The sequence below is a fragment of the Somniosus microcephalus genome, chromosome 3 (genome assembly GCF_052327205.1).
Source record: "Somniosus microcephalus isolate GS21.2 chromosome 3, FLI_Smic_1.0, whole genome shotgun sequence".
Taxonomy (NCBI): domain Eukaryota; kingdom Metazoa; phylum Chordata; class Chondrichthyes; order Squaliformes; family Somniosidae; genus Somniosus; species Somniosus microcephalus.
The window spans coordinates 30602308-30627872 of NC_140989.1; the positions used below are offsets into that span (position 1 = coordinate 30602308).

The following is a 25565-nucleotide window of genomic DNA, read 5'->3' on the forward strand; positions in this document are numbered from 1 at the left end:
CGATCAGGCAGTGCATTCCACTGCATTAGAAAGTTTTCCCTCATGTCGCCTCTGGTTCTTTTGCCTATCATCTTAAATCTGTGCCCTCTGGTTATCGACCCTTCCGCCAATGGAAACAGTTTCTCTTTATCTACTCTATCTAAACCCTTCATGAATTTAAACATCTCTATCAAATCTCCTCTTAGCCTTCTCTGCTCTAAGGAGAACAACCCCAGCTTCTCCAGTCTATCCACGTAACTGCATTCCCTCATCCCTGGGACCATTCTAGTAAATCTCTTCTGTACTCTCTCCAAAGCCCTCATGTTCTTCCTAAAGTGCGGTGCCCAGAATTGGCCACAATACTCCGCTGGGGCCGAACTAGTGTTTTATATCGGTTTAGCATACACCCTGTCTTATGTACTCTGTGCCTCTATTTACAAAGCCCAGGATCCCATGTACTTTATGTCCTGCCGCCTTCAAAGATTTGTGCACAAACACTCCCAGGTCTCTCTGTTCTTGCGCCCCCCCCCCTTATAATTGTACCATTTAGCTTGTATTGGCTTTCCACATTCTTCCTGCCAAAATAATGTGGAGCAGGACACCAGGGAGAACTCTCCTGCTCTTCTTCGAAAAGTGCCATGGGATCTTTTATGTCCACCTGGCACAATATGCGTTCAGTTTTCATGGAGCCAGTGCCCCTTTAACTGCCCGCAAATCGCCCAGCCTTGCCCCTCTCCTCTGAAAACTCTTGTGGCGCATCAAGGTCCTTCTGCACAAGATTTAATTCACATGGCTTCACTATGAAACTGATGCAAGGGTATCATAATGTTTTAACTAGATCACTGGCGAGGCAACGCTAGTTATCGCTGGTGCAGTTTCGGGCGCTATAGAAATGCAAGTACTTTCTTTTATAGAAACGCACTTCCAGCTGGGGTGGCTCGACAGCAGTCAAGAGGAGGAGCCCTGGTTGCTTTCCACTGTCTAACCCTGAGGCCACTTTTGATGCCTGGCTGAGACGCGCTAACTCAACATTGACCGGGCACTGACCCCGAGTCCTTCTCGTTCTATGTGCTTCCATCACTCGCGGAATAAATCCGCTGAGCCTTCGGGGGAAGCTGCACGTTTTTTTTAACGTGGAAGTGCCTGGGGACCTTTTCCCAAGTTGAGGGTGTCGGATAAATGCAGGTTATTGTGTGCACCTGTGAATGGTTTAACTTACTCAAGAGTTGTACTTGGGCAGGATGCCGCTGACACACACAACAGCAGCAGTTTCTACCTGACCCTCAGTATCTTCATTCATTGAAGAAGGGCCAGTCGCCCTTTCAACGCTGGTATCCCTACGTGAATGGGTGTAATTGTGGGGGGTGGGGGGGGAAGCCCCATACCTTCAAACATACCTTGATCAATTGGAGAGAGTTCAGAGAAGAGTGACCAGGGCTGATTCTGGAAAAAAAACGGGTGGGTTGGGGGCATGTGGGAAGTTAAAGTGTTAAAAATCTGAATCCCGACCTGAACCCACCTACCTCCGACTTTAACGGAGGCGGGACGGGGGGGGGGGGGGGGGGGGGGGCGGGCAGCCAATCCGCTGCCAGGAGGCGGGCCATCTATTTGAATATTATAATGAGGCTGGAAGCCTCTGCTTTAACCTCCATTTTGTATTTAACTTTAGCTGGTCGGGTTTTGAAAGCCTCGTAAAACCCAACAGCTAAAGCAAGGCGAGGACTGCTGGATCCAGGATGTAAGTGCCTTTCCACTTAGCTCCTGGATTCACCGCCCCTACCCAACAAACCCCCATGCGATCAGAGACCCTCCCCCCCACCGCGAGGCCATTGAAACTTATAACATTCTAACAGGACTAGACAGACTAGATGCACGAAGGATGTTCCCGATGGTCAGGGAGTCCAGAACCAGGGGTCACAGTCTAAGGATAAGGGGTATGCCATTTAGGACTGAGATGAGGAGGAATTTCTTGACCCAGAGAGTGGTGAACCTGTGGAACTCTCTACCACAGAAGGCAGTTGAGGCCAATTCATTAAATATATTCAAGAAGGAGTTAGATATATTTCTTAAGGCTAAAGGGATCAAGGGATATGGGGAGAAAGCAGGGACAGGGTACTGAATTTGGATGATCAGCCATGATCTCATTGAATGGCGGCGCAGGCTCGAGGGGCCGAATGGCCTACTCCTGCTCCTATCTTCTATGTTTCTATGCCACCAATCCCCCTCCAGGCCACCTATCTCTCCCCCGCACTCCCTCCCAGACCTCTGATCCCCCCAGGAGGCCTCCCAAACCCCCTCCGATGCCCCCCCCCCCCGGCCCCCCTTCTCTAGCCGTTGGCCAGCCCCCCGATCCTTGGGATTCCCCCCACCCCTTCTTTGGCTGCCGATCCTCGGGATCCTCCCGTTTCTATTTTCGCACCTTTGGCTCCCGATCGATGTTCAGACCATCCCCGCTGCTATGTCCGCTCCCCGACCCCCCCGATCAATGTTCAGATCCCGCCCCCGCTCCTCTGGCTGCCCCCGATCTTTTTACGATTTCCCCCCGCCCCCCCCCCCCCCCGAGGCCACCCCTGATCTCCTTAGACCGCCCCCCCCCCCCCCACCGCACTGCTCCTCCAGGCCCTGATCTTTTTGCAATTCCCACCCCCGCTCCTCTGGCCAACCACGGCCCCCACGCGATCCCTCCCTCCCTCCACTGTGCGGCCTAGTGCCGCAGGCCTACCCGCCCGGAGCCAGCCAGCCTCTCTATCTGGCTGGCTGCGGCTGGAAAACAGAGGCTTCCCATTCAAATCAGGCCCTGCTGTTAAATTCGGCAGGGCCTGCGGGAAACCCGTTCTCCCAGCCTCCTCAGTGGCCCCCAACCCCAGCCCGCCTTCCCCATTAAAATTCAGCCCTAGGCCTTTGGAAAGTAAGTTGCGAGAGTTGAGCCAGTTTTCTTCAGAGAAAAGAAAATTGAAGGGTCTGTGAAAATGCGGAGAGCTATAAATAACGCAGGTGTAAAGAAGCTAATTGACTAGCATTGCTAGAGTGCACGGGTTTAACAGCCTTAAGCAAAAATAAAGATTAGAGAAGATTTGTTTATTCCCCACAGAGTCGTGGATATGTGGAACAGACTCCAAGTAAAGGTCGAGGCTGAGCCAATATCTCCTTCGAAAAGGAGGTGGATAAATATTTCTGAGGAAGGGTCATCGACCTGAGATGTTAACTCTCTGTTTCTCTCTCCACAGATGCTGCCTGACTTGCTGACTATTCCCAGCACTTCCTGTTTTTATTTCAGATTTCCAGCATCCGCAGTATTTTGCTCTTGGATAAATATTTAGTTGGAAGCGGACTATAGGTTTGGACTGAAACGGTTTAACATTCCATAGGGAGGAGGGGAGGGTGGGAGAGTTTACGGAGGGCTGTAGGACACAGAATTGCATACTGGAGAGTTTTTGATCAGGTGCCATGTGAGGGACTGCTTATGAAACGAAGGCCCATGGTGACATGAATCAGTCATTCATGAAAGAAAGACTTATGAAATAATACTGAGCGGCCTACGGGTGGCGCTGTCCAGGGAGAATATAAATACTCGGGCACGGGCCCAGCTTGCGCAGGACATTCTTAACAGGAACTAGTGAAGGGCACAATTAGACCTCCACGTTGTAAAACAGTTGATTAAAGCTTTGTTTAACGCTTAGACCAAGTGCTTAGTAGTTTTCTTACGTCACATGGTATTAAAAGAAATGTAGCCACAAGGTAGAGGCAGATAGGGGGCAGAAAGCGATGAGTAGGGGTAAACAGATGTTGGCTGGATGTGGGTTGTGCTGTGCCCAAGGGATCTATACTTGGACTTCTTTGTTTACCATTTATAGAAGTCATTTGGACGTGAGGCACAAGAGGAATGATACCAAAGTTTGCCGATGATACCAAAATAAGGGGTCATCACAAGATGTGAGGAAGAATGGTGGAGATTTCAGGAGGACATGTTTACTTCCATGTTTTGCTTAAAAGATTTTTTCCTCACAATACATCTCGTATAGATTATGGCCTAGAAATTCGTTTAAGCTTGAAAACGGGCCAAGGTTAACAGCTGCGCGCACGGGCGTGCTTCGGAGAAGGCGTTAAGAGGAGCGGCGACGTCCAAAATTGCTGAGCGTGCCTCAATTCGGCATCGCACGCCGACTGACTTCACGCTCCTGGGAAAATTTAAAATAATTGCGGCGAGCGCAGGTAACGGCAGCGCTGCTGACCTGCCCAATATGGCGGTCGCCGCGGTCCACGCCGGAAGCGAGGCGGCAGCATTTTTTCTCTTCAAAACCGGCCTTAACAGCTGGCGCTAAAGGTTCCAATTTCTCGGCCTATATCTACAGTGGATACCAGCATTGAATCTACTTCAAATAAAAACAGAAAATGCTGGAGATACTCAGCAGGTCAGGCAGCATCTGTGGAGAGAGAAACAGAGTTAACGTTTCAGGTCGATGACCTTTCGTCAGAACTGGAAAAAAGCAGGAAATGGAACAGATTTTTAAGCAAGTATAGGGGCTGGGAAAGGGGGGGAGGGGATGAAAGAACAAAAGGGAAGGTCTGTGATAGGATGGAAGGCGGAAGAGATTAAGAGACATTAAGAGATATTCAAGGCAAAAGGAGATGGTAATGGAACAGGTTCAGAAACAAAGGATGGCTCTAGATGAAGTGTAAATTGCGCTGGCAGAATGAAAGACAGCTGTCGTGTGGGAGAGAAGAAAAGACAAACAAAAGGTGTGGATAAAAAATATATATATGAGCGGGGCCGAGGTTATGATCTGAAATTGTTGAACTCTATGTTGAGTCCAGAGGGCTGTAAAGTGCCTAATCGAAAGATGAGGTGCTGTTCCTCGAGCTTACGCTGAGCTTCCGTGGAACAATGCAAGAGCCCGAGTACAGTGAGGTCTGAGTGGGAGTGGGGCGGTGAATTAAAGTGACAGGCCACCGGAAGCTCGGGGTCCCCCTTACGGACTGAACGGAGGTGTTCCGCAAAGCGGTCACCCAATCTGCGTTTGGTCTCCCCAATGTAGAGGAGACCGCATCGTGAGCAGCGAATACAGTATACTAGATTGCGAGAAGTACAAGTAAATCGCTGTTTCCCTGATTGTCAACTGCTTTCCAATGACTTCACCGCCAATCAGAGCAGCGGGAAGTCGTAGCTTTAAATCTGATAGCAATTTTGAATAAGAAAGTTTAAATGATGCATCCGAGATTTCAATATCTAACAATGGGACTATTAGGATAGCTCTTTGTGGCACAGGCGTGATGGGCAGAATGGCCTCCTTCCGTGCTGAATGATTCTACGGTATTAGCAGGTTAGCAGAGTGGCCAGATAAGTGGCAGGTGCAGAGCAATGCAGCAGCAACTTGCATTTATATAGCGCCTTTAACGTAACAAAATGCAGGGGCGTGCGAAGGAGCACGCTTTGGGGGGGGGGGGGGGGGGAAACAAGCTTTCATTTGCAGAGAGCTGCCACAGCACACGAGCCCGCGTCCAAGAAGAAGTTTAGTTTCTTTTTAAGAGAGCAAGTTAAAGGTAAGAAGTCAAAGCTCGTACAGCACGAGCTGCAGGTTTGCTCAGACTCCGCTCACTGTACCTGGGATAGAGGCCAACACCAACTTCCTGCATCTCCCCGTCGCTGACAGTGAAACAGTTGCACATCACCTGTGTAAACAAGAAGGAAAGTCCCACGTTACACCAAGCCTCCACCAGGAATCCCGGGCTCCTGCTCAGACAACAGGACGCTCTGTGTGTGAGTGTGTGTGTGTGGAGCGCCAGCACTTTTAGCTGTGCAGAGATCCCACTGCACCACTTCTCAATTCACACATCCTTACTCGATCTCAACAGCGCGCCGTATAAAGAGTAAAGAAAATATTTAATGGGCAGCTATTAGCGAGCCGTGTGTTTGGTGTAGAATAACTTTTCTGATTGTTCCCCACTGAGGAACAGGCTCGCTGTGCAAACTGTGTGACAAGAAAAGCCTGCGTGATGGTGGGAATCTCGGGTAACATTATATATTTCAGTGCCCAGTACAATGGGAGGCAGCAAAAGCAGACATGCCTTTCATCAGCACTTTCTAAGATGTGAGAAAGGATGCCGGTGGTGTGACCCGTGTCTGGCAGGGTATGGATGGTGTGGTGGCGGGACGGGGCTCTGTCTAGACAGAAGTGCCATGGTGCGGTGGAGGGATGGGGCTGTGTCTAGACAGGAGAGCCGTGGTGCGGTGGAGGGAAAGGGCTGTGTCTAGACAGGAGAGCCGTGGTGCGGTGAAGGGATGGGGCTGTGTCTAGACAGGAGAGCCGTGGTGTGGTGGAGGGAGAGGGCTGTGTTTAGACAGGAGAGCCGTGGTGCGGTGGAGGGATGGGGCTGTGTCTAGACAGGAGAGCCATGGTGTGGTGGAGGGAGAGGGCTGTGTCTAGACAGGAGAGCCGTGGTGCGGTGGAGGGAGAGGGCTGTGTCTAGACAGGAGAGCCATGGTGCGGTGGAGGGAGAGGGCTGTGTCTAGACAGGAGAGCCATGGTGCGGTGGAGGGAGAGGGCTGTGTCTAGAAATGCACAGATAGATTGGTGGAGAGACGGCGTTGTGTCTGGACTAGGTACAGATAGATTGGTGGAGGGGCGGCGATGCGTCTGGACTAGGTACAGATAAATTGGTGGAGGGACAGAGATGGGTCTAGGCTGGGTACAGATAGATTGATGGAGGGTGAGCTGGGTCTGGACATGGTACAGATAGATTGGTGGAGGGACAGGACTGGGTACAGATAGATTGGTGGTGGAACAGGGCTGATGGGGAAGAATAATGATGGTTTATTGGAGAGATAGTAATGTAGATTAGCAGGGTACAGATGGTGTGGTGGAGAGATGGAGCTGCTTCTTGGCTGGGTACTGATGGTTTAGTGGCGGGATAGTGATGCAGTTCGGCAGGGTAGCCATGGTGTAGCTATGTCTGGATATGGCAGTGATGGGAGGTCAGAGGATGGTGCTATATTTGGGGAGGTCATAATGGTGCAATGAATTGAATTCACAATTTATAACAGTGCAGTGTTTCACAGTATTGGTGTCACGATGGCTCAGTGACATTAATGGATGCACCCTTTGACGTAAGAAAACTACTTGGTCTAAGCGTTAAACAAAGCTTTAATCAACTGTTTTACAACATGGAGGTCTAGTTGTGTCCTTCACTAGTTCCTGTTAAGAATGTCCTGCGCAAGCTGGGCCCATGCCCGAGTATTTATACTCTCCCTGGACAGCGCCACCCGCAGGCCGCTCAGTATTATTTCATAAGTCTTTCTTTCATGAATGACTGATTCATGTCACCCTTTAAATAAAAAATGCAGTCAAAGTAACATTAATTTTAAAATTACAAGCGCACGGTTAGTGGAAATAAAACAGTGAATGTATTCCTATAATACGTTTCTCTCACATGAGTAGTCAGAAATAAGAAAACATCAGCATAACCAATGCTAACAGAACATCAACCACACTGAAGTGAGATAGAACAATTTATCCCACGTTATACTCAAACTATATAAAGCAAACATTGACTTTAGATAAATAAGCCACTCACACAAGATGGAAACTGTTTTACTTCCTGTTGCGGCTAAACTCGCTGAATAACCAGCCTGGCCTACTTGCTCAAACAATTCTGCTACATGGGCATGAACAGTGTAACTGGGATATGACTTCTGTCGGGTTTTGCTAGACATGAATGAGCTGATAAAGACGACAGTTTTATGACTACAGCAGGGACGTCCAAATTATGGCTTGTGTGGGCCATGCACGTCCTCCCCAAACCCCCGGCAATCCAGCCCTCATAGGTAACTAGGTCACATTTGCTAATATTTCTTATTTGCTAGTTTGACCTGTTTGAAGTTCATGGACCCTGGATGTTTGGAAAGGGTGGTTTGTGATGCTGTTGTCTAGTTAGTGGATACACCGGAATGCCATTATCTATTAGTATTAGCAACTTGACTAATGTATATTAGTGGCAACTGGATTTAACCTTCACGTGTGGCCCGCAAAGACAACATCCTTGGTCTACAACCAAGAGCATCAACCTGCAAAAAAAGAGTCAGCCTGGCAGCAGATGTGTGTGGGCAGTGATCAATCCTCTCGCTGTAAACCAAACAAAATAACCATTGCAAAATGGGGACATGTTCATCAGTAAAAGCCGACCATCCTGAGCTGTGGTTACACCAATAAAACCAAATCATTCAGACATAGAATCATATAGCACAGAAGGAGGCCATTCGGCCCATCGCGCCTCTTTGAAAGGGCTATCCAATTACATAAGAAATAGGAGCTGGAGTCAGCCATTTGGCCCTTCGAGCCTGCTCCGCCATTCAATAAGATCATGGCTGATCTTCTACCTCAACTCCACCTTCCCGCACTATCCCCATATCCCTTATTTCCCTTTGTTCCCAAAAATTTATCGACCTCGGTCTTGAATATACTCAACGACGGAGCATCCACAGCCCTCTGGGGTAGAGAATTCCAAAGGTTCACAACCCTTTGAGTGAAGAAATTTTTCCTCATCTCAGTCCTAAATGGCCGACCCCTTATTCTGAGACTGTGACCCCGTGTTCTAGACTCCCCAGCCAGGGGAAACATTTTCTCAGCATTAACCCTGTCAAGCCCCTTAAGAATTTTATATGTTTCAATGAGATCACCTCTCATTCTTCTAAACTCTAGGGAATATAGGCCTAGTCTACTCAATCTCTCCTCATAGGGCAATCACCTCATCCCAGGAACCAGTCTAGTGAATCTTCGCTGCACTTCCTCTAAGGCAATTATGTCTTTCCTTAGGTAAGGAGACCAGAATTGTACACAGTACTCCAGGTGTGGCCTCACCAATGCCCTGTTTAATTGTAGTAAGACATCTTTACTCTTGTACTCTAATCCCTTTGTAACAAAAGCTAACATACCATTTGCTTTCCTAATTGCTTGCTGTACCTGCAAGTTAACTTTCTGTGATTCATGTACAAGGACACCCAGGTCCCTCTGAGTGCAAACATTTCCCATCTCTCACCATTCAAAAACCAGCGTACCGTGGCTGCAGTGTGTACCATCTACAAGATGCACTGCAGCAACTCGCCAAGGCTTCTTCAGCAGCACCTCCCAAACCCGCGACCTCTTCCACCTAGAAGGACAAGGGCAGCAGGTGCATGGGAACACCACCACCTCCAAGTTCCCCTCCAAGTCACACACCATCCTGACTTGGAAATATATCGCCGTTCCTTCATCGTCGCTGGGTCAAAATCCTGGAACTCCCTCCCTAACAGCACTGTGGGAGTACCTTCACCACACGGAATGCAGCAGTTCAAGAAGGCGGCTCACCACCACCTTCTCAAGGGCAACTAGGGATGGGCAATAAATGCTGGCCTTGTCAGCGACACCCACATCCCAGGAACGAATAAAAAATTAAAAAAATGCACTGGGGCTGTAGTGCATTATGGGTACATATGGGGGGAAAAATTCGGTATCGCCCCGTTTGGGGCGCCGTTATCGGCCGTGCGCTAAGTTTAGCGCCTGGCGCTAATTATCACCTCCGACAGAAAACTTGGCTTTTATCGCCCCTGGAGGTGATTGGAGCGCTAAATCGGGCGCTTCACATCTGTCTTAAGGCGCAAAGGCCGAGGAGCGAGGCGCTAACTCAGCGCTGGCGAGGCAAGGAAGGGCAAATCAAAATAAACCTGCAATGTGTTGCTCAGTACCCAAAACCCCTTCACACAGCGTTGAATCTCTCCAGAAGTCTCTCTCTCTCAGAATGTGTGGTGCAAAACTCACCGACAAAAAAAGGCAGGAAGCGGTCGCCTTTAAATAGCGCTCCCCCAGTCCCTTTCTGACAGCATAGCGCTCCCCTCAACCTGTCGTTGCTAGCGGCAGGCGGTAAGGCAGGGGGCGCCACTCAATATCCAGTCTGGGGCGCTACCAGGGCGTTGCGCACTCGACTGACGTCACAATCAGCCGGCGCAGGAGACCGTGGCGGTAGTGTTTAGCGCCGCCACAAAATGTCCAGTCAATTTCGCGAGCAGCGCACAAACATCGCCGCGCACGGGCGCTAGTTGCTTTGCGTCCCATTAGCGCCCTCTTAAGGCGCTAACGGGAGGCGCAAACAACTGAATTTTCCCCCCATGATCTCTGAAAATGAGGCTATTTGGGCCCAAGGTTTTTTTTAGTTTCCTTAAACAAAACTGAAGGCGCCAGATAAAGGCATTCCACAAGCTGGCCCAAACTAAGCCAACTCGAGGCATAATTAATTTGTGTTAATGTTGGCTTACTAAATTCTTTGTGGAATTATTAACATTGCAACAAAATTTTTAAAAATGACCGGTCTTGTTTAAATAGCAGAAGAATAAAAGCTAAGTCCTCGTTAATCCCATTAGGTGAACAGCGATCCAAATTGAACAAATTAAACCTCACTCTGCCATTCCAAACTTATTTTTTTGTCAACCCATTCCAGGGCCACCCACACACTCCCCATTTCTGTGGTCTGATACAGCGGTCGGGAGAATGTAAACATAATAACAGTGTGTGAACTGCTTTAACTGCACATGGAACAAAGTACAGTGTAACTTTACTGGAAGTGATACTTAGGTGTAATCATACATCAGGATACAAAACCAGCTGTCATAATAACAACATTAATCACAAGCTGCAATCCAACCCATCTGTGTTTTAACACATCTCCCTGACGTAAACCATCCTCTAACATGGCTAAATATGGCACGGCACTTCATAATCATTAATGGATGGTTTTTGTTCAGCTGTGTAACAAGAGGGCTGGTTCAATGCAGTTGATGTTCCCCTGAGCAAAGATAATGGGGTGGCGGGCAGGGAAGGGCCACATTTCACTCAGTTTTTAAAGGTTGCATTGTTCATTAGGGAACTTTGATAAAACAACAACATGTGCTGCCATTTTGCCAAGAGCTTTTGTTCAACAACATGTAAAAGCCCCTCTCCTCTAAGTCAGAAGGTCGTGGGTTCAAGTCCCACTCCAGAGACCTGAGCACAAAAATCTAGGCTGACTCTCCAGCGCAGTGATCATATTGAATGGCGGAGCAGGCTCGAAGGGCCGAATGGCCTACTCCTGCTCCTATTTTACTATGTCTCTATGAGTCAGAAGGTTGTGGGTTCAAGTCCCACTCCAGAGACTTGAGTACATAAAGCTAGGCTGACACTCCAGTGCGGTGCTGAGGGAGTGCTGCACTGTCGGAGGTGCCGTCTTTCAGATGAGACGTTAAACTGAGGCCCCTGTCTGCTCTCTCAAGTGGACGTAAAAGATCCCACGGTACTATTTCGAAGAAGAGCAAAGGAGTTATCCCTGGTGTCCTGGCTAGTAGTTATCCCTCAATAAACATCACTAAAACAGATTATCTAGCCATTACCATGTTGCTGTTTGTGGGAGCTTGCTGTGCGCAAATTGGCTGTCACGTTTCCTACATTACAACAGTGACTACACTTCAAGAAGTACTTCATTGGTCGTAAAGCGCTTTGGGACTTCCGGAGGCCGTGAAAGGCGCTATGTAAATGCAAATCTTTCTTTCTTTAATTAGGTCAAACAAGAAGGCGACGTGAGGCCTACCAATGGAAGATAATGTGCTTGAAGATTTATAATGAGCCACAAGGCCTTCAGCTGAGGCCAATTGATTTTCTTAGCTGCTCCCTCACCCACCACCGCCCCCCCCCCGAGGCTAGGCCACAACCTGCTCCAAGCCGTGTCTCCAGCCCAGGAGGACGGCACATCAGAATCGCACAGCAATAGGATCTAAGTGAAGTTTGCATAGTTTTTGAAAAAATTATAAATGATATGGAATTCAGTCAATCAAGGATCACTTTGATTCACCAGGAAAAGAAAATTGCTTGCATTGGGAATTCACCTCCTTTGATATTCTCCTTTGCGCTGTCACTAATTGATGATATTCTAAGAAGTGGGAATAAAAGTAAAATTTGTTGAGTGAAGACACCAACAAAGCTCAGCACAGACCGCTCTGAATACATAAGGCAAAAGATGTATGAGGACTCCAGATTCAAGATGGCACTAGCTTTTTTATACTCACTGGAACAGAGGAAAATGCTCCCTTTATCAGAGAACCGCTTCGCTCTTGCCTCCAATGCGTGGGTTTCCAGCAGCTGGCAGCAATACTGAATTAAACTCGGTGAATTCGTTAAGACCAGCAGCAGTGAAGACCCAACTTAAACAGGATTTACAGCACAGAAACAGGCCATTCGGCCCAACTGGTCCATGCCAGAGTTTATGCTCCACATGAGCCTCCTTCCACCCCTCTTCATCTAACCCCATCAGCATATCCTTCTATTCCTTTCTCCCTCATGGGCTTATCTAGCTTCCCCTTAAAATGCATTGATACTATTCGCCTCAACTACTCCCCGTAACATCGCCCGTGTCCGCCCTTGCCTCAGCTCCTCCGCTGCTGAAACCCTCGTCCATGCCTTTGTTACTTCTAGACTTGACTATTCCAACACACTCCTGGCTGGCCTCCCACATTCCACCCTACGTAAACTCGAGGTCATCCAAAACTCGGCTGCCCGTGTCCTAACTCGCACCAATCCCGTTCGCCCATCACCCCTGTGCTCGCTGACCTACATTGGCTCCCGGTTAACCAGCGCCTCGATTTCAAAATTCTCATCCTTGTTTTCAAATCCCTCCATGGCCTCGCCCCTCCCTATCTCTATAATCTCCTCCAGCCCCACAACCCCCCGAGATATCTGCGCTCCTCTAATTCTGGCCTCTTGAGCATCCCTGATTATAATCGCTCAACCTTTGGTGGCTGTGCCTTCTGTTGCCTAGGCCCTAAGCTCTGAAATTCCCTGTCTAAACCTGTCCGTCTCTCTACCTCTCTTTCCTCCTTTAAGACGCTCCTTAAAACCTACCTCTTTGACCAAGCTTTTGGTTACCTGCCCTAATTTATCCTTATGTGGATCAGTGTCAAATTTTTTTGTCTTAAAATACTCCTGTGCAGCGCCTTGGGGTGTTTTACTACGTTAAAGGCGCTATATAAATACAAGTTGTTGTTGTTACGGTGGTGGTGGTAGCAAGTTCCAAATTCTAACCACTCTCTCGGTAAAGAAGTTTCTCCTGAATTCTATTTAAGAAAAAAACTGCTATTTTCCTGTCACTGGCCTTATTAAGGCAAGTCCACTTTGACCCCATGCATTGGGAGCTAGCTGCAATATTACAGCAACTAGTAGTAAGTGCTAAGCTGGCGGCTTTTGTTTGTTAAACGTGTGTGTCAGTTGGCTGGTGTTTAGCCCCTGAGTCTCCCATGTTGACAGTAACAGCTGCCACTGAACTCCGAGCCATCTCACTTCACTTTTTACCTAGCCAGAGGAGGCAGAGAGGTGCGAAGTGGCATCTCAATGTTAAATTGTAGGTAGGCAACAACTGGTGTTGAGAAATGGAATGGTGTCAGGTGACGGCAATCTCTAATCCCTGTCGGTTTTTGCAGCTTGTTAATACAGACACATTTCACATTTTTCAGCTATAGTGAAAGTGTCAGCGAGTGGCTCAGTTGGCAGCACCCTCGCCTCGGAGCCAGAAGGTCGTGGGTTCAAGTCCCGCTCCAGGGACTTGAGCACATAAAACTAGGCTGACACTCCCAGTGCAGTGCTGAGGGAGTGCTGCACGGTCAGAGGTGCCGTCTTTTGGAGGAGACGTTAAACCGAGGCTCCGTCTGCTCTCGCAGGTGGATGTAAAAGATCCCAGGGCACTATTTCGAAGAAGAGCAGGGGAGTTATCTCCGGTGTCCTGGCCAATATTTATCCCTCAACCAACAGTTTATCTGGTCATGATCACATTGCTGTTTGTGGGAGCTTGCTGTGCGCAAATTGGCTGCCGCGTTTCCTACATTACAGCAGTGACTCCACTTCAAAAACGACTTCATTGCCTGTAAAGCGCTTTGGGGCGTCTGGTGGTGGTGAAAGGCGCTATAGAAATGCTAGTCTTTCTTTTTTCTTTTTATAAGGCGCTATAGAAATGCTTTTCTCGAAGATTCACCAGGCTGATACGTCATTCCTGCCATCCCGGGTATGAGGAGAGATTGGGTCGATTGGGCTTATACTCGCTGGAGTTTAGAAGAATGAGAAGGGATCTCATTGAAACTTATAAAATTCTGACAGGACTGGACAGACTAGATGCAGGAAGGATGTTCCCGATGGCGGGGGAGTCCAGAACCAGGGGTCACATTCTAAGGATAAGGGGTAAGCCATTTAGGACAGAAATGAGGAGGAATTTCTTCACCCAGAGAGTGGTGAACCTGTGGAATTCTCTACCACAGAAGGCAGTAGAGGCCAATTCATTAAATATATTCAAGAAGGAGTTGGATATATTTCTTAAGGCTAAGGGGATCAAGGGATATGGGGAGAAGGCAGGGACAGGGTACTGAGTTTGGATGATCAGCCATGATCTCACTGAATGGTGGAGCAGGCTCGAGGGGCCGAATGGCCTACTCCTGCTCCTATCTTCTATGTTTCTATATACTAAACTGGACTCAAAAATGTCTGAGAAGACTGCTGTTCACGACGCTGTGATCAACGGGGTTACCAAATCTCCGTTCATTTCACACCGGACACATTTCAGATGCAGGTGACGTGTACCCCAGGTGCAAGACGCACGGGGTTTAAGGAGCGGCGTATCAATGGGAATTCGGAAATCGGCTTCACCTGGCACCATTCAGACTCAGGACATCAGGCGTGGGTGGAAAACAGGCGATATGCAACCCAATTTCGAGCCCACTGTGTTTTGGAGTGATTGCTCACAACCCTGCGTCCACAATTAGTCACGTGGCGACCTCCCTGTTTCCAACTGTGCCACAGCGGAGAGTTGCAAGTGACCCCTTCACTTGTGCTATCGATGCCCCGTTTCCTAAAAGTCTCCCCTTGTTTACTGTCACTGGAGACACGAGAGGGGAAGGAATGGCAATGGCTGCCCGTGTCAGCAACACTCCACAGCCAAGTCAGTCGTAAACATAAGAACATAGGAACCAGGAGCAGGAGTAGGCCATACGGCCCCTCGAGCCTGCTCCGCCATTCAATAAGATCATGGCTGATCTTCGACCTCAACTCCACTTTCCCGCCCTATCCCCATATCCCTTGATTCCCCTAGAGTCCAAAAATCTATCAATCTCTGTCTTGAATATACTTAACGACTGAACATCCTCAACACTCTGGGGTAGAGAATTCCAAAGATTCACCACCCTCTGAGTGAAGAGATTTCTCCTCATCTCAGTCCTAAATGGTCGACCCCTTATCCTGAGACTATGACCCCTCGTTCTAGACTCTCCAGCCAAGGGAAACAACCTCTCGGCATCTATCATGTCAAGTCCTCTAAGAATTTTATACATTTCAATGAGATCACCTCTCATTCTTCTAAACTGCGGAGAATATAGGTTCATTCTACTCAATCTCTTCTCATAGGACAACCCTAAACAGAGGTCCAGTGATGCACAAAGAACCAAGGTGAGGGGCCAGGCAGGCTGCAAGTGGTGGGCTGGGCTGTAGCAAGAGCACCACCAACTTAGAGAAAGAGCATGCACTAGATTCTTCAGCCCTCTCCTGACGGTTTCCTAGTGGATGTGGGGTGGGTGGGGAGGGATGTCAGAAGATTGCTCGGGATGCACTATGCCCATCCCTGCCTCCTCCTATTCCCCATGTGAGCAGGTCTGGCAATGCAAGATGCGCCCACCCATATAAAGTGAGACACACGTAAATGACATGCAAACGATGGGAGGTCCATCCTCCAACATATCTCACGGCATTTGCGTCACTGAACACCAAGGCCACCTGTTAGACCCAGGCATGCAGCGTTTGAAAGTTGGTGGAGGAGGGCCTGTCTTATGGCTGTCTAACTGTTGCTATACACAAGCCCCAGAAGAAAGAGGAAAAAACGGAGAGACATTTTTCCCATTTTTTTTTTTACTGGCACCTCGGAGGCTGGTGGCACTGCCGGGCTGCAGCATGCCTTGACTATAATCCGCCCAGCGTTAGCTGCCAAATGCCAGGGAGCCCACCTCAAGTACTTCAACAACTCTGGGCCAGAAATTCAGCAGGGGTCAGGGGTGGGTGGCGGGCGGGAGTCCGACCCCCAATTGGGAAAGTCCAGGCTACTTTCTGCGTGGGCCCGAGGAGCGCGCCTTGTCTTGCATTGAGTTTCCACTTTCTGCCTGTCGTCAGACTCCATGTGGAAGCCTTCCCAGGACGCTTGGAATGCCTCGAGACTTCTTTAGTTCTCTGCTGCTTTTTGGCGAACTGAGAGACATTTGGCAAAAGCACCAGGCTGGAATACGGCAGCAAGCCAAGCCGCCTACATCAGTCACCACCTCCCGTACGGGACAGGACACTGCGGCGGAGAGAGAGAGAGAGAGAGCAGACAAGAATTTCAAACACGCCAGTTTTTATTGAGTCAAAAAAAAACCACAATGGGATTTGAAACCAGCCAGGCAACAGGCTTCGCAGTTCATTCATACATCCAGCTCTCGTGCTTCCTGGCCTTTTTCTTTTTAGGGGCTGGGGGTTGGGGGAGGGGGGGGGGGGGGAGGGGCGTTGGTTGGTGGGGGGGGGGGAGGGGAAGGACATATGGTCAGCAGAGAATACTCTCCATGCAAAGGTAATGACAGGAAACAGAAAGGAAAATGAAAAATGAAGCATTACGAGCCGTTACAAGCACATTATTAATGAGAACAAGGATTTATGGCGGCTGCGAGGCCACTTGAGGATGTTTGTTTGCAGTCGGTCCTCCAGTGTAATCCGATCTCAGTAATAAAACCCTCCACTGGTCAATAATCAGTAGTAGATTAAAAACAAAATAAGAATACGAAACAGCTGTCCTAACAGAGCCCACGGAGCCTATCGGAAGCTTCAGAAACCACGAATGCTGAAAACAGCATGGCTGAAACTTCCAGTCGGGAAAATGCGAACAGGGGTTGCCATTCATCTAATTTTAGGACATTTTTCCCTTCATAAGAAATAGGAGCAGGAATAGGACAGAGGCCCCTCGAGCCTGCTCCGCCATTCAATAAGATCAACTCCAAAACACTAGTTCTTACGAGACAAGTCCACTTTTCTCCCTACTATTACCTCATGCGTTTCACGGTATGAAAACAATTACAATTGTTTTTATTATCAGCAAAGAAAATATTATGGCTCAAGCCATGATACCACACCTCTAGATTTGGACTTAAAGAGGTGGCCACCTAGAAGGACAAGGGCAGCAGGCACGTGGGAACACCATCACCTCCAAGTTCCCCTCCAAGTCACACACCATCCCGACTAGGACATATATCGTCCGTTCCTTCATCGTCGCTGGGTCAAAGTCCTGGAACTCCCTCCCTAACAGCACTGTGGGAGTACCTTCACCACACGGACTGCAGCGGTTTAATTGTAAGCGGCTCACCACCACCTTCTAAAGGGCAACGAGAGATGGGCAATAAATGCTGGCCTTGCCAGCGACGCCCACATCCAGAGAATGAATTTTAAAAAACCTCAATGTGGTTTGGGGTGGGTGGGGTTGGAAGGGAAAGGAACAAGTTACTGTAGCAAGTCTTCAGGGCTGTCAGGTTACAATGAAAATAGTTTCTACAGAAGAGATTACGTAACACTTCTAATTCTTCACTCCTGGTTATGAGAGAAGCTTTGTGCTGCCTCTTGTAAAGTGGATATTTTGGGTTACACAAATATAACGCTGACATTAATTCAGCTCTTACAAAAGACTGCGATGGACAATGGGAACAATAGCTGCGTTTGCAGGAAGGTGAGAAGGCATGAAATGGGGAAAGGCCACTCCTACCATAGACTAGGTACATCACTGGCTCCATCCAATCCATTCAAATGAGGCCTGAGGAAAAGCTCCTCCATTTTATTCCTGCTTCCCTAAGTAGGTCCAGCAAATCTCCAGGATCTATCTAACCTTACATTCAACAGGTTTTAAAAAAAAAAGTTTAGTTCAAAGTCACCTGAAAGATACAGGTGGGTTTCCCTTCACTGTTGTGCCTGAGCTTTCGCAAAGAAAGTCTCTCCTATCTTCTGTACCACATATCGGCATGAGGAAATATTGTTTTTTTGCACAGAGGGTTGTTGTGATCTGGAATGCACTACCTGAAAGGAAGCAGATTCAATCGCAACTTTCAAAAGGGAATTGGATAAATACTTGAAGGGAAAAACTTTACAGGGCCACGGGGAAAGAGCAGGGGAGTGGGATTTATTGGCTAGCTCTACCAAAGAGCCGGCACCGGCATGATGGGCTGAATGGCCTCCTTCAGTGCTGCGCCATTCTATGATTCGATTATATATTGGTGCCACTTACTGCTACAAACACCTTCAGAAACGGCTTACCTAATCGGTTAGCACCTGACCTCACAAGAAAACAATTGGCTAACATCGGTCAGGTGATAACATTATTCATTAATAAATGGTTGCAAGCAAAAAAATCTACAGTTTCGCATCTCGCGTGCGCTTCCTGTAAGCAGCACTGTTACTTCCTGTCATGTTTCAGCATAGCCTCTGACTCGTTGTGAGCAATGCCAGGGGAGATCTGCTAGTGGGGGTATGGAAATGAGATTAAAATCCAACAATTTAAATAATGCACCCCCTCGGTAAAACCATCAGATCTGTAAAGAGTGACCTGGGAAGAAACAAAACTGTCGGAGAACCACAAATGGAGATCTGGTCCAGGATAGAGTTTGATGGTTCTCAAATTGAGAAATGTGGTCAGCTTGGCTACAAACGCACTCTACTCCTTTGCATGAGGGAGATACCATGAAAAACATTCTACAACAACAATTGGCATTTATATAGCGCCTCTAACGTAGTAAAACGTCCCAAGGCGCTTCACAGGAGCATTATCAAGCCAAGTTAGACACCGAGCCACATAAAGAAATATTCAGACAGGCTATTACCACAGCACCCACAATTCTCCAGGGGCCACTGGGAGAGAAAAAAACCACAGAGAATTATTCATGCAAGAGTAGGAAAGGCGAGAAGATCTGTTCGATAACTGGACCACATCCTCTTAGCCCTCTTTCCTCAAAATGATTTTCATCGCTCCACCATTGGCGGCTGTGCCTTCAGCTGCCTGGGCCTCAGCTGTGGAATTCCCTCCCGAAACATCTCCGCCTCTCCATTTCTCTATCCTCCTTTAAGACACTCCCGAAAACCTACCTCTGTGACCAAGCTGTTGGAGTATAAGAGCAAGAAAGTTTGCTGCAATTATACAGGGCTTTGGTGAGACCACACCTGGAGAACTGTGTACAGTTTTGGTCTCCTTTACCTAAGGAAGGATATACTTGCCTTAGGGGGCGGGGGGTGCAATGGAGGTTCACTAGATTGATTCTGGGATGAGAGAGGGCTGTCCTATGAGGAGAGATGGAGCAGAATGGGACTTTATTCTCTGTAGTTTAGAAGAATGAGAGTTGATCTCATTGAAACATATAACATTCTTGGAGGGCTTGACAGGGTAGGTGCTGAGAGGTTGTTTCCCCTGGCTGGAGAGTCTAGAACTAGGGGGCATCGTCTCAGGATAAGGGGTCGTCCATTTATGACTGAGTTGAGGAGAAATTTCTTCACACAGAGGGTTGTGAATCTCTGGAATTCTCTACCCCAGAGGGTTATGGATGTTCATTTGTTGAGTATATTCAAGACTGAGATCGATAGATGTTTGGACTCTAGAGGAATTAAGGGATATGGCGATCGGGCAGGAAAGTGGAGTTAAGGTCGATGATCAGCCATGATCTTTTTGAATGGCGGAGCAGGCTCGAGGGGCCGAATGGCCGACTCCTGCTCCTAATTCTTACGCTCTTATGTCTTTTTAATGAACAAATCAACTGTGCACACCCTCGTCAGTATGTCATTTTCCTGATATTCTAAGCCAGAATCTTACTGGACACTTTGATTAACCCAGAACACCTTAACCCCATTGCTTAATTGCTGAAGGTGGTTTTGGGTGTTTAATTGTCTTTTTAAGGTGGGGAGAGAATACTTCTCCTGGACAGTGAGACATACTGCAGTACAGTTCCACAAGCTCTTGGGAGGAAAATTCGGTTGCTTTGTGCCTCCCGTTAGCGCCCTCTTACGCAAAGCAACTAGCGCCTGGGCGCGGCGATGTTTGCGCTGCTCGCGAAATTGACCAGACATTTGCGGCGGCGTTAAACACTACCGCCACGATCTCCTGCGCCCGCAGATCGTGACATCAGTCGAGCGTGCAACGCCCCGGACCGGATATTGAGTGGCGCCCCCTGCCTTTCCGCCTGCCACTAGCAACGACAGGTAGAGGGGAACGTTTTGCAGTCGGGAAGGGACTGGGGGAGGGCGCTATTTAAAGGCGACCGCTTCCTGACATTTTTGTCGCCGACATTTTTGCACCACGCATTCTGAGAGAGAGAGAGACTTCTGGAGAGATTCAACGCTGTGTGAAGGAGTTTTGGGTACTGAGCAGCACTTTGCAGGTTAATTTTGATTTGACCTTCCTTGCATCAATTTAGAAGAGACTGTGGGGGCTGCCCTCTGAGCTCTTTCCCTGGGCCTCTCCATTGTTCTTTCCAGCAGAAATGATGTACAGGTCGAGATTCAAGGCTGCAATGAGCAGGGTGTGGATGGAGAGCAAGATCGTCCCTCCCCTTTAAGAACTGGCCGGCGCCAGTGTGTCTGTGTTCCATTGCTGACTGACATCACATGAGCTTCGCCAGCACTCTGAGGTAGCGCCTCGCTCCTCGGCCTTAGCACCTTAAGACAGGTGTGTAGCGCCTGATTTAGTGCTCCAATCACCTCCAGGGGTGATAGAACACAAGTTTGCAGTTGGAGGCGATAATTAGCGCCAGGCGCTAAACTTTGCACCCGGCCAATAATTGCGCCCCAAACGGGGCGATACCGAATTTCTCCCCCTTGGTGTTTCTCTAAAAGAAAGACTTGCATTTATATAGCGCCTTTTACGACTACCGGGCATCCCAAAGCGCTTTAAAGCCAATGAAGTACTTTTGAAGTGGAATCACTGTTGTAATGTAGGAAACGCTGCAGCCAATTTCGCGCACAGCAAGCTCCCACAAACGGCAATGTGATCATGGCCAGATAATCTGATTTTTGTGATGCTAATTGAAGGATAAATATTGACCAGGGCACCGGGGATAACTCCCCTGCTCTTCTTCGATAATAATGCCATGGGATCTTTTATGTCCACCTGAGAGCGTAGTCGGAGTCTCGGTTTAATGTCTCATCTGAAAGATGGCACCTCTGACAGCGCAGCATTCCCTTAGCGCTGCCCTGGATTGCCAGCCTAGATTTTTGTGCTCAAGTCGCTGGAGTGGGACTCGAACTTTGTCATTTTGTGGCGGCGCCGAACACTACCGCCACGATCTCCTGTGCCCGCAGATCGTGACGTCAGTTGAGCGTGCACCGCCCCGGACCAGATATTGAGTGGCGCCCCCTGCCTTTCCGCCTGCCACTAGCAACGACAGGTAGAGGGGAACATTTTGCAGTTGGGAAGGGACTAGGGGAGCGCTATTTAAAGGCGACCACTTCCTACCTTATCCCCAAAGGTAGCAGGCCAAGTAGGTAAGGTGGTTAAGAAGGCATATGGAATGCTTGCCTTTATTAGCCGTGACATAGAATACAAGAGCAGGGGAGGTTATGCTTCAACTGTATAAAACACTAGTTAGGCCTCAGCTAGAGTACTGCGTGCAGTTCTGGTCACCACATTACAGGAAAGATGTGATTGCACTAGAGAGGGTACAGAAGAGATTTACAAGGGTGTTGCCAGGAGTAGAGAATCTTAGCGATGAGGAAAGACTGGATAGGCTGGGTCTGTTTTCCTTGGAACAGAGGAGGCTGAGGGGAGACCTTATTGAGGTGTATAAAATTATGAGGGGCATAGATAAAGTGGATAGAAAGGACCTATTTCCCTTAGCAGAGGGGTCAAAAACCAGGGGGCACAGATTTAAAGTAATTGGGGGAAGGTTTAGAGGGGATTTGAGGGGAAATTTCTTCACCCAGAGGGTTGTGGGGGGTCTGGAACTCACTGCCTGAAAGGGTGGTAGAGGCAGGAACCCTAACCACATTTAAAAAGTACTTGGATGTGCACTTGGGATGCTATAACCTGCAGGGCTACGGACCAAGAGCTGGAAAGTGGGATTAGGCTGGATAGCTCTTTGTTGGCCGGTGCGGACACGATGGGCCGAAATGGCCTCCTTCCGTGCTGTAACTTTCTATGATTCTATGAACCCAGGGGCCTCAGCTCCTCGTCCAAATCCCCGTGCACCACCGATGACTAAACACAAGAGCGTCCAAGCGGGAACCACTGGAGCAGGCAGAGCAAGTCTCCCTGGTCCAGGTGCTCTGAGCCCAAATCCTAGTAAGGCCCCAAAATGAGATCCTCTAGCTCAGGTGCCAAAGCCTGGTCTGCACGGCTCCTGTACCGCACTGTGCGGGGCCGCCAGGTTGCTGCATTTCTAAGCGTTAAGCTGCCAGTCTCAACCATTTGTGCGTTGGAAAGCCCGTGGTTTAAAACACATTTCCCCCCCCCCCGTTTCCTCGTGCCCTGGTTCTTCGCAGCAACTGTACAACCTTCACAGCAGACTCGACCTGTTATTGTAAATCAGGACGCAGCGCAGGGCAAGTGACACTTGACTGTATTCTGTTGGAATATACGACGCAATATTCAATTACCAGCGCTGTTAAAATGCCAGAATCAGTGTTAGTCCCTGCTGCTTGAACAGAGTGAGGGGCAGCTCAGCTGATAAAAAGACACAGAAGCGCGGCTATCCCGCAACGTTCAACTTTTGCAATCATTTAAAGGCTAATTAAAAAGAAATATGGTATAAATGTGACATTGCAGGTAAGGAATGATGATTAAACGAGCGTGAACAGGAAAGCCCAAATTCCGCGCCGGTGGACGAGTGAAGCACCTTCCATTTCCTCAGCCGCGCTTCTCAATGAGCGAATTAATTGGATGTAGTGAAATGTGACTGAGCACATTAATGCGGACTGAATGACACAAACCCACTGGAATGAGCCCAAGTTCAAGGGCAAACTGTTCCTGTGGCTGAGGGCCTGTCTGCATCTTATTTTCTCATTTGCAGATGGACGGCATGAAAGGGAGATATGGGGGCGGGGTGGGTGGCGGTGGGAATAGAGACAACATTCTCTCTGTTTCCACGGCACTGATTGCTTTTAACCCTTTAGCACCCCTTGCCTCTGCAATCTTGCTTGTGACTTCGCTTAACCACCTGCTGTTCATCCGTCATCCCCCGTGCCCACATTGGTTCCTGGTCTGGCAACGCCTCGATTTCAAAATTCTCATCTTTGTTTTCAAATCCATCCATGGCCTCGCCCCCACCCCCCCATCCCTGCTCCCCTCCCTATCTCTGTAACCTCCTCCAGCCCCATAACCCTCCAAGATATCTGCGCTCTTCCAATTCTGGCCTCTTGCGCACTCCCTATTTTTGTCGCTCCACCATTGGTGGCCGTGCCTTGTGTTGCCTCGGCCCTAAGCTCTGGAATTCCCTGCCTAAACCTCGCCGCCTCTCTACATCTCTTTCCTCCTTTAAGACGCTCCTTAAAACCTACCTCTTTGACCGAGCTTTTGGTCATCTGTCCTAATATCTCCTAACGTGACTCGGTATCAAATTTTATTTGATGACATCCCTGTGAAGCGCATTGGGGTGCTTTACTATGCTAAAGGCGCTATATAAATGCAAGTTGTTGTTGTTGCTGAAATTTCTAAACATTCGGGTCCCCACGCCGCTTTGCTGAGAACACTCTTTAAAATCTAGATTTACATCCTTTATTTTTTTAATTTAAATTCCCCTTTTGCCGATAACTGGTCCCTGCTGCAGGAGATTCCTTTCCCCCTCTTGGACAGTCGTACTTGCATCACGATAGACGGAGAGAGAGTTCCAGGTGGCGGGCGTTAGCCGCGGTGTTTAGTGGCCAAGTATCTACCCTCGCCACCGCCACCTCCACCCCCCCCGCAATCCCAATCTCCCTACCCCTCTCATAAGAAAATGGCACTGAATTTTACTACACAAAGTATTCTGTCTCACATCTCCCACCTGCAGCCTTTATACTGCTGTGCGAGCACAAGAATCAGAGAAAGAACGCTCGCTCCCCCATTGGGCCCTGGAACAATAAAAAAATCCTTGATAGAAACAGCAAACATGTCAGGGGAGGCGGGGGGCAAGGAATAGGGGAATTTTTTTTATATGATTGCAATTTTCTTAATACCGAAGATTTTGAAAAATCTTCCCATTTTCACAGTTATAATGTACGAGTTAAATGATAAAGCCAGTGAGCGATCACACACTGTACTGAAAGCATTAGGTAGCATGCTTGGAATTTTTAGCTGTCGTTCTCTGAACTGACAGGAGGGTTGAATCAGGGCGATTTAATCACCGTCTCAATGACCTCACAAATGGTCTTTGGGAAATAAAAAAAATAATTAAAAATCATGGCCTGTTGTTCAATAATGTTAACACATCCAGGCAACCAAACGGAGGAATTTAATCAGCGGCGCACTGTTTTTATCAAGTGATTGCGGAATGAGTTCCTTTAATTTCCCCAGATCTGTTCACAAGTATTTTGACAGTGCAAAAACAGAATAAAATATCCACGATATACCATTGGGTTATCTAACCTCACAATGATTTCCATTTATCTGCTCCACAGGAATTGGCCAGGGAGATGGAGATTACTTATAAAGGGGACGGTTTCACAGAGATTTCTAATAAAGAACAATTTGCATTTATATAGCGCCTTTAACATAGTAAAATGTCCCAGGGCACTTCACAGGAGCGTTATCAAACACAATTTGACACCGCGCCACGTAGAGATATAATCGGGCAGGTCACCAAAAGCTTGGTCAAAGAGGTAGGTTTTAAGGAGCGGCTTAAAGGAGGAGAGAGAGGTAGTGAGACGGAGAGGTTTAGGCAGGGAATTCCAGAGCTTAGGGCCCAGGCAGCTGAAGGCACGGCCGCCAATGGTGCAATGATGAAAATCGGGGATGCGCAAGAGGCCAGAATTTGGAGGAAAGCAGATATCTCGGGAGGGTTGTAGGGCTGGAGGAGGTTACACGGGTAGGGAGGGGCGAGGCCATGGAGGGATTTGAAAACAAGGATGAGAATTTTAAAGCTGAGGTGTTGCCGGACCGGGAGCCAGTGTAGGTCAGCGAGCACACGGGGTGATGGGTGAATGGGACTCGGTGCGAGTTAGGACACGGGCAGCAGAGTTTTGGATGAACTCAAGTTTGCGGAGGGTGCAAGGTAGGCAGCCGGCCAGGAGACCATTGGAATAGTCAAGATCTCCCTACCATGAGAAGCATCGCAACCAAACCCAGACCGTGTCCTCGACCACCGGTACACACTTCTAACAGGGATTGCCAAATAGCCACCAGGAGCGAAACCCCCGCACTGGTTTCCCCCTCCCAAAATTGGGTGGCACCGAGGCCCCCGCCCTCATTGTTGAGATTAAGTGACTGAATAAGCTCTGTGGCAATCAAACCTGGGAGGTTTCTGAGGCGTACGGCTCAGCCACTCGCCCCCTCAGCCAGCTAAGCTATCGGAGGAGCTCACAGCGACAATCCTTAGG

General features: G+C 48.6%; 1 protein-coding gene across 2 annotated transcripts in view; it reads right to left on the minus strand.

Annotated features, from left to right (window-relative positions):
• smyd3 (SET and MYND domain containing 3) overlaps positions 1–25565 on the minus strand; it is a 1021495-nt gene that overhangs the window by 179395 nt on the left and 816535 nt on the right. For both annotated transcript variants that reach the window (XM_085979790.1, XM_085979791.1), the window contains exon 6: positions 5582–5649. In XM_085979790.1, the coding sequence (XP_085835916.1) occupies positions 5582–5649 (68 nt within the window). The remainder of the gene's footprint in view (positions 1–5581; positions 5650–25565) is intronic.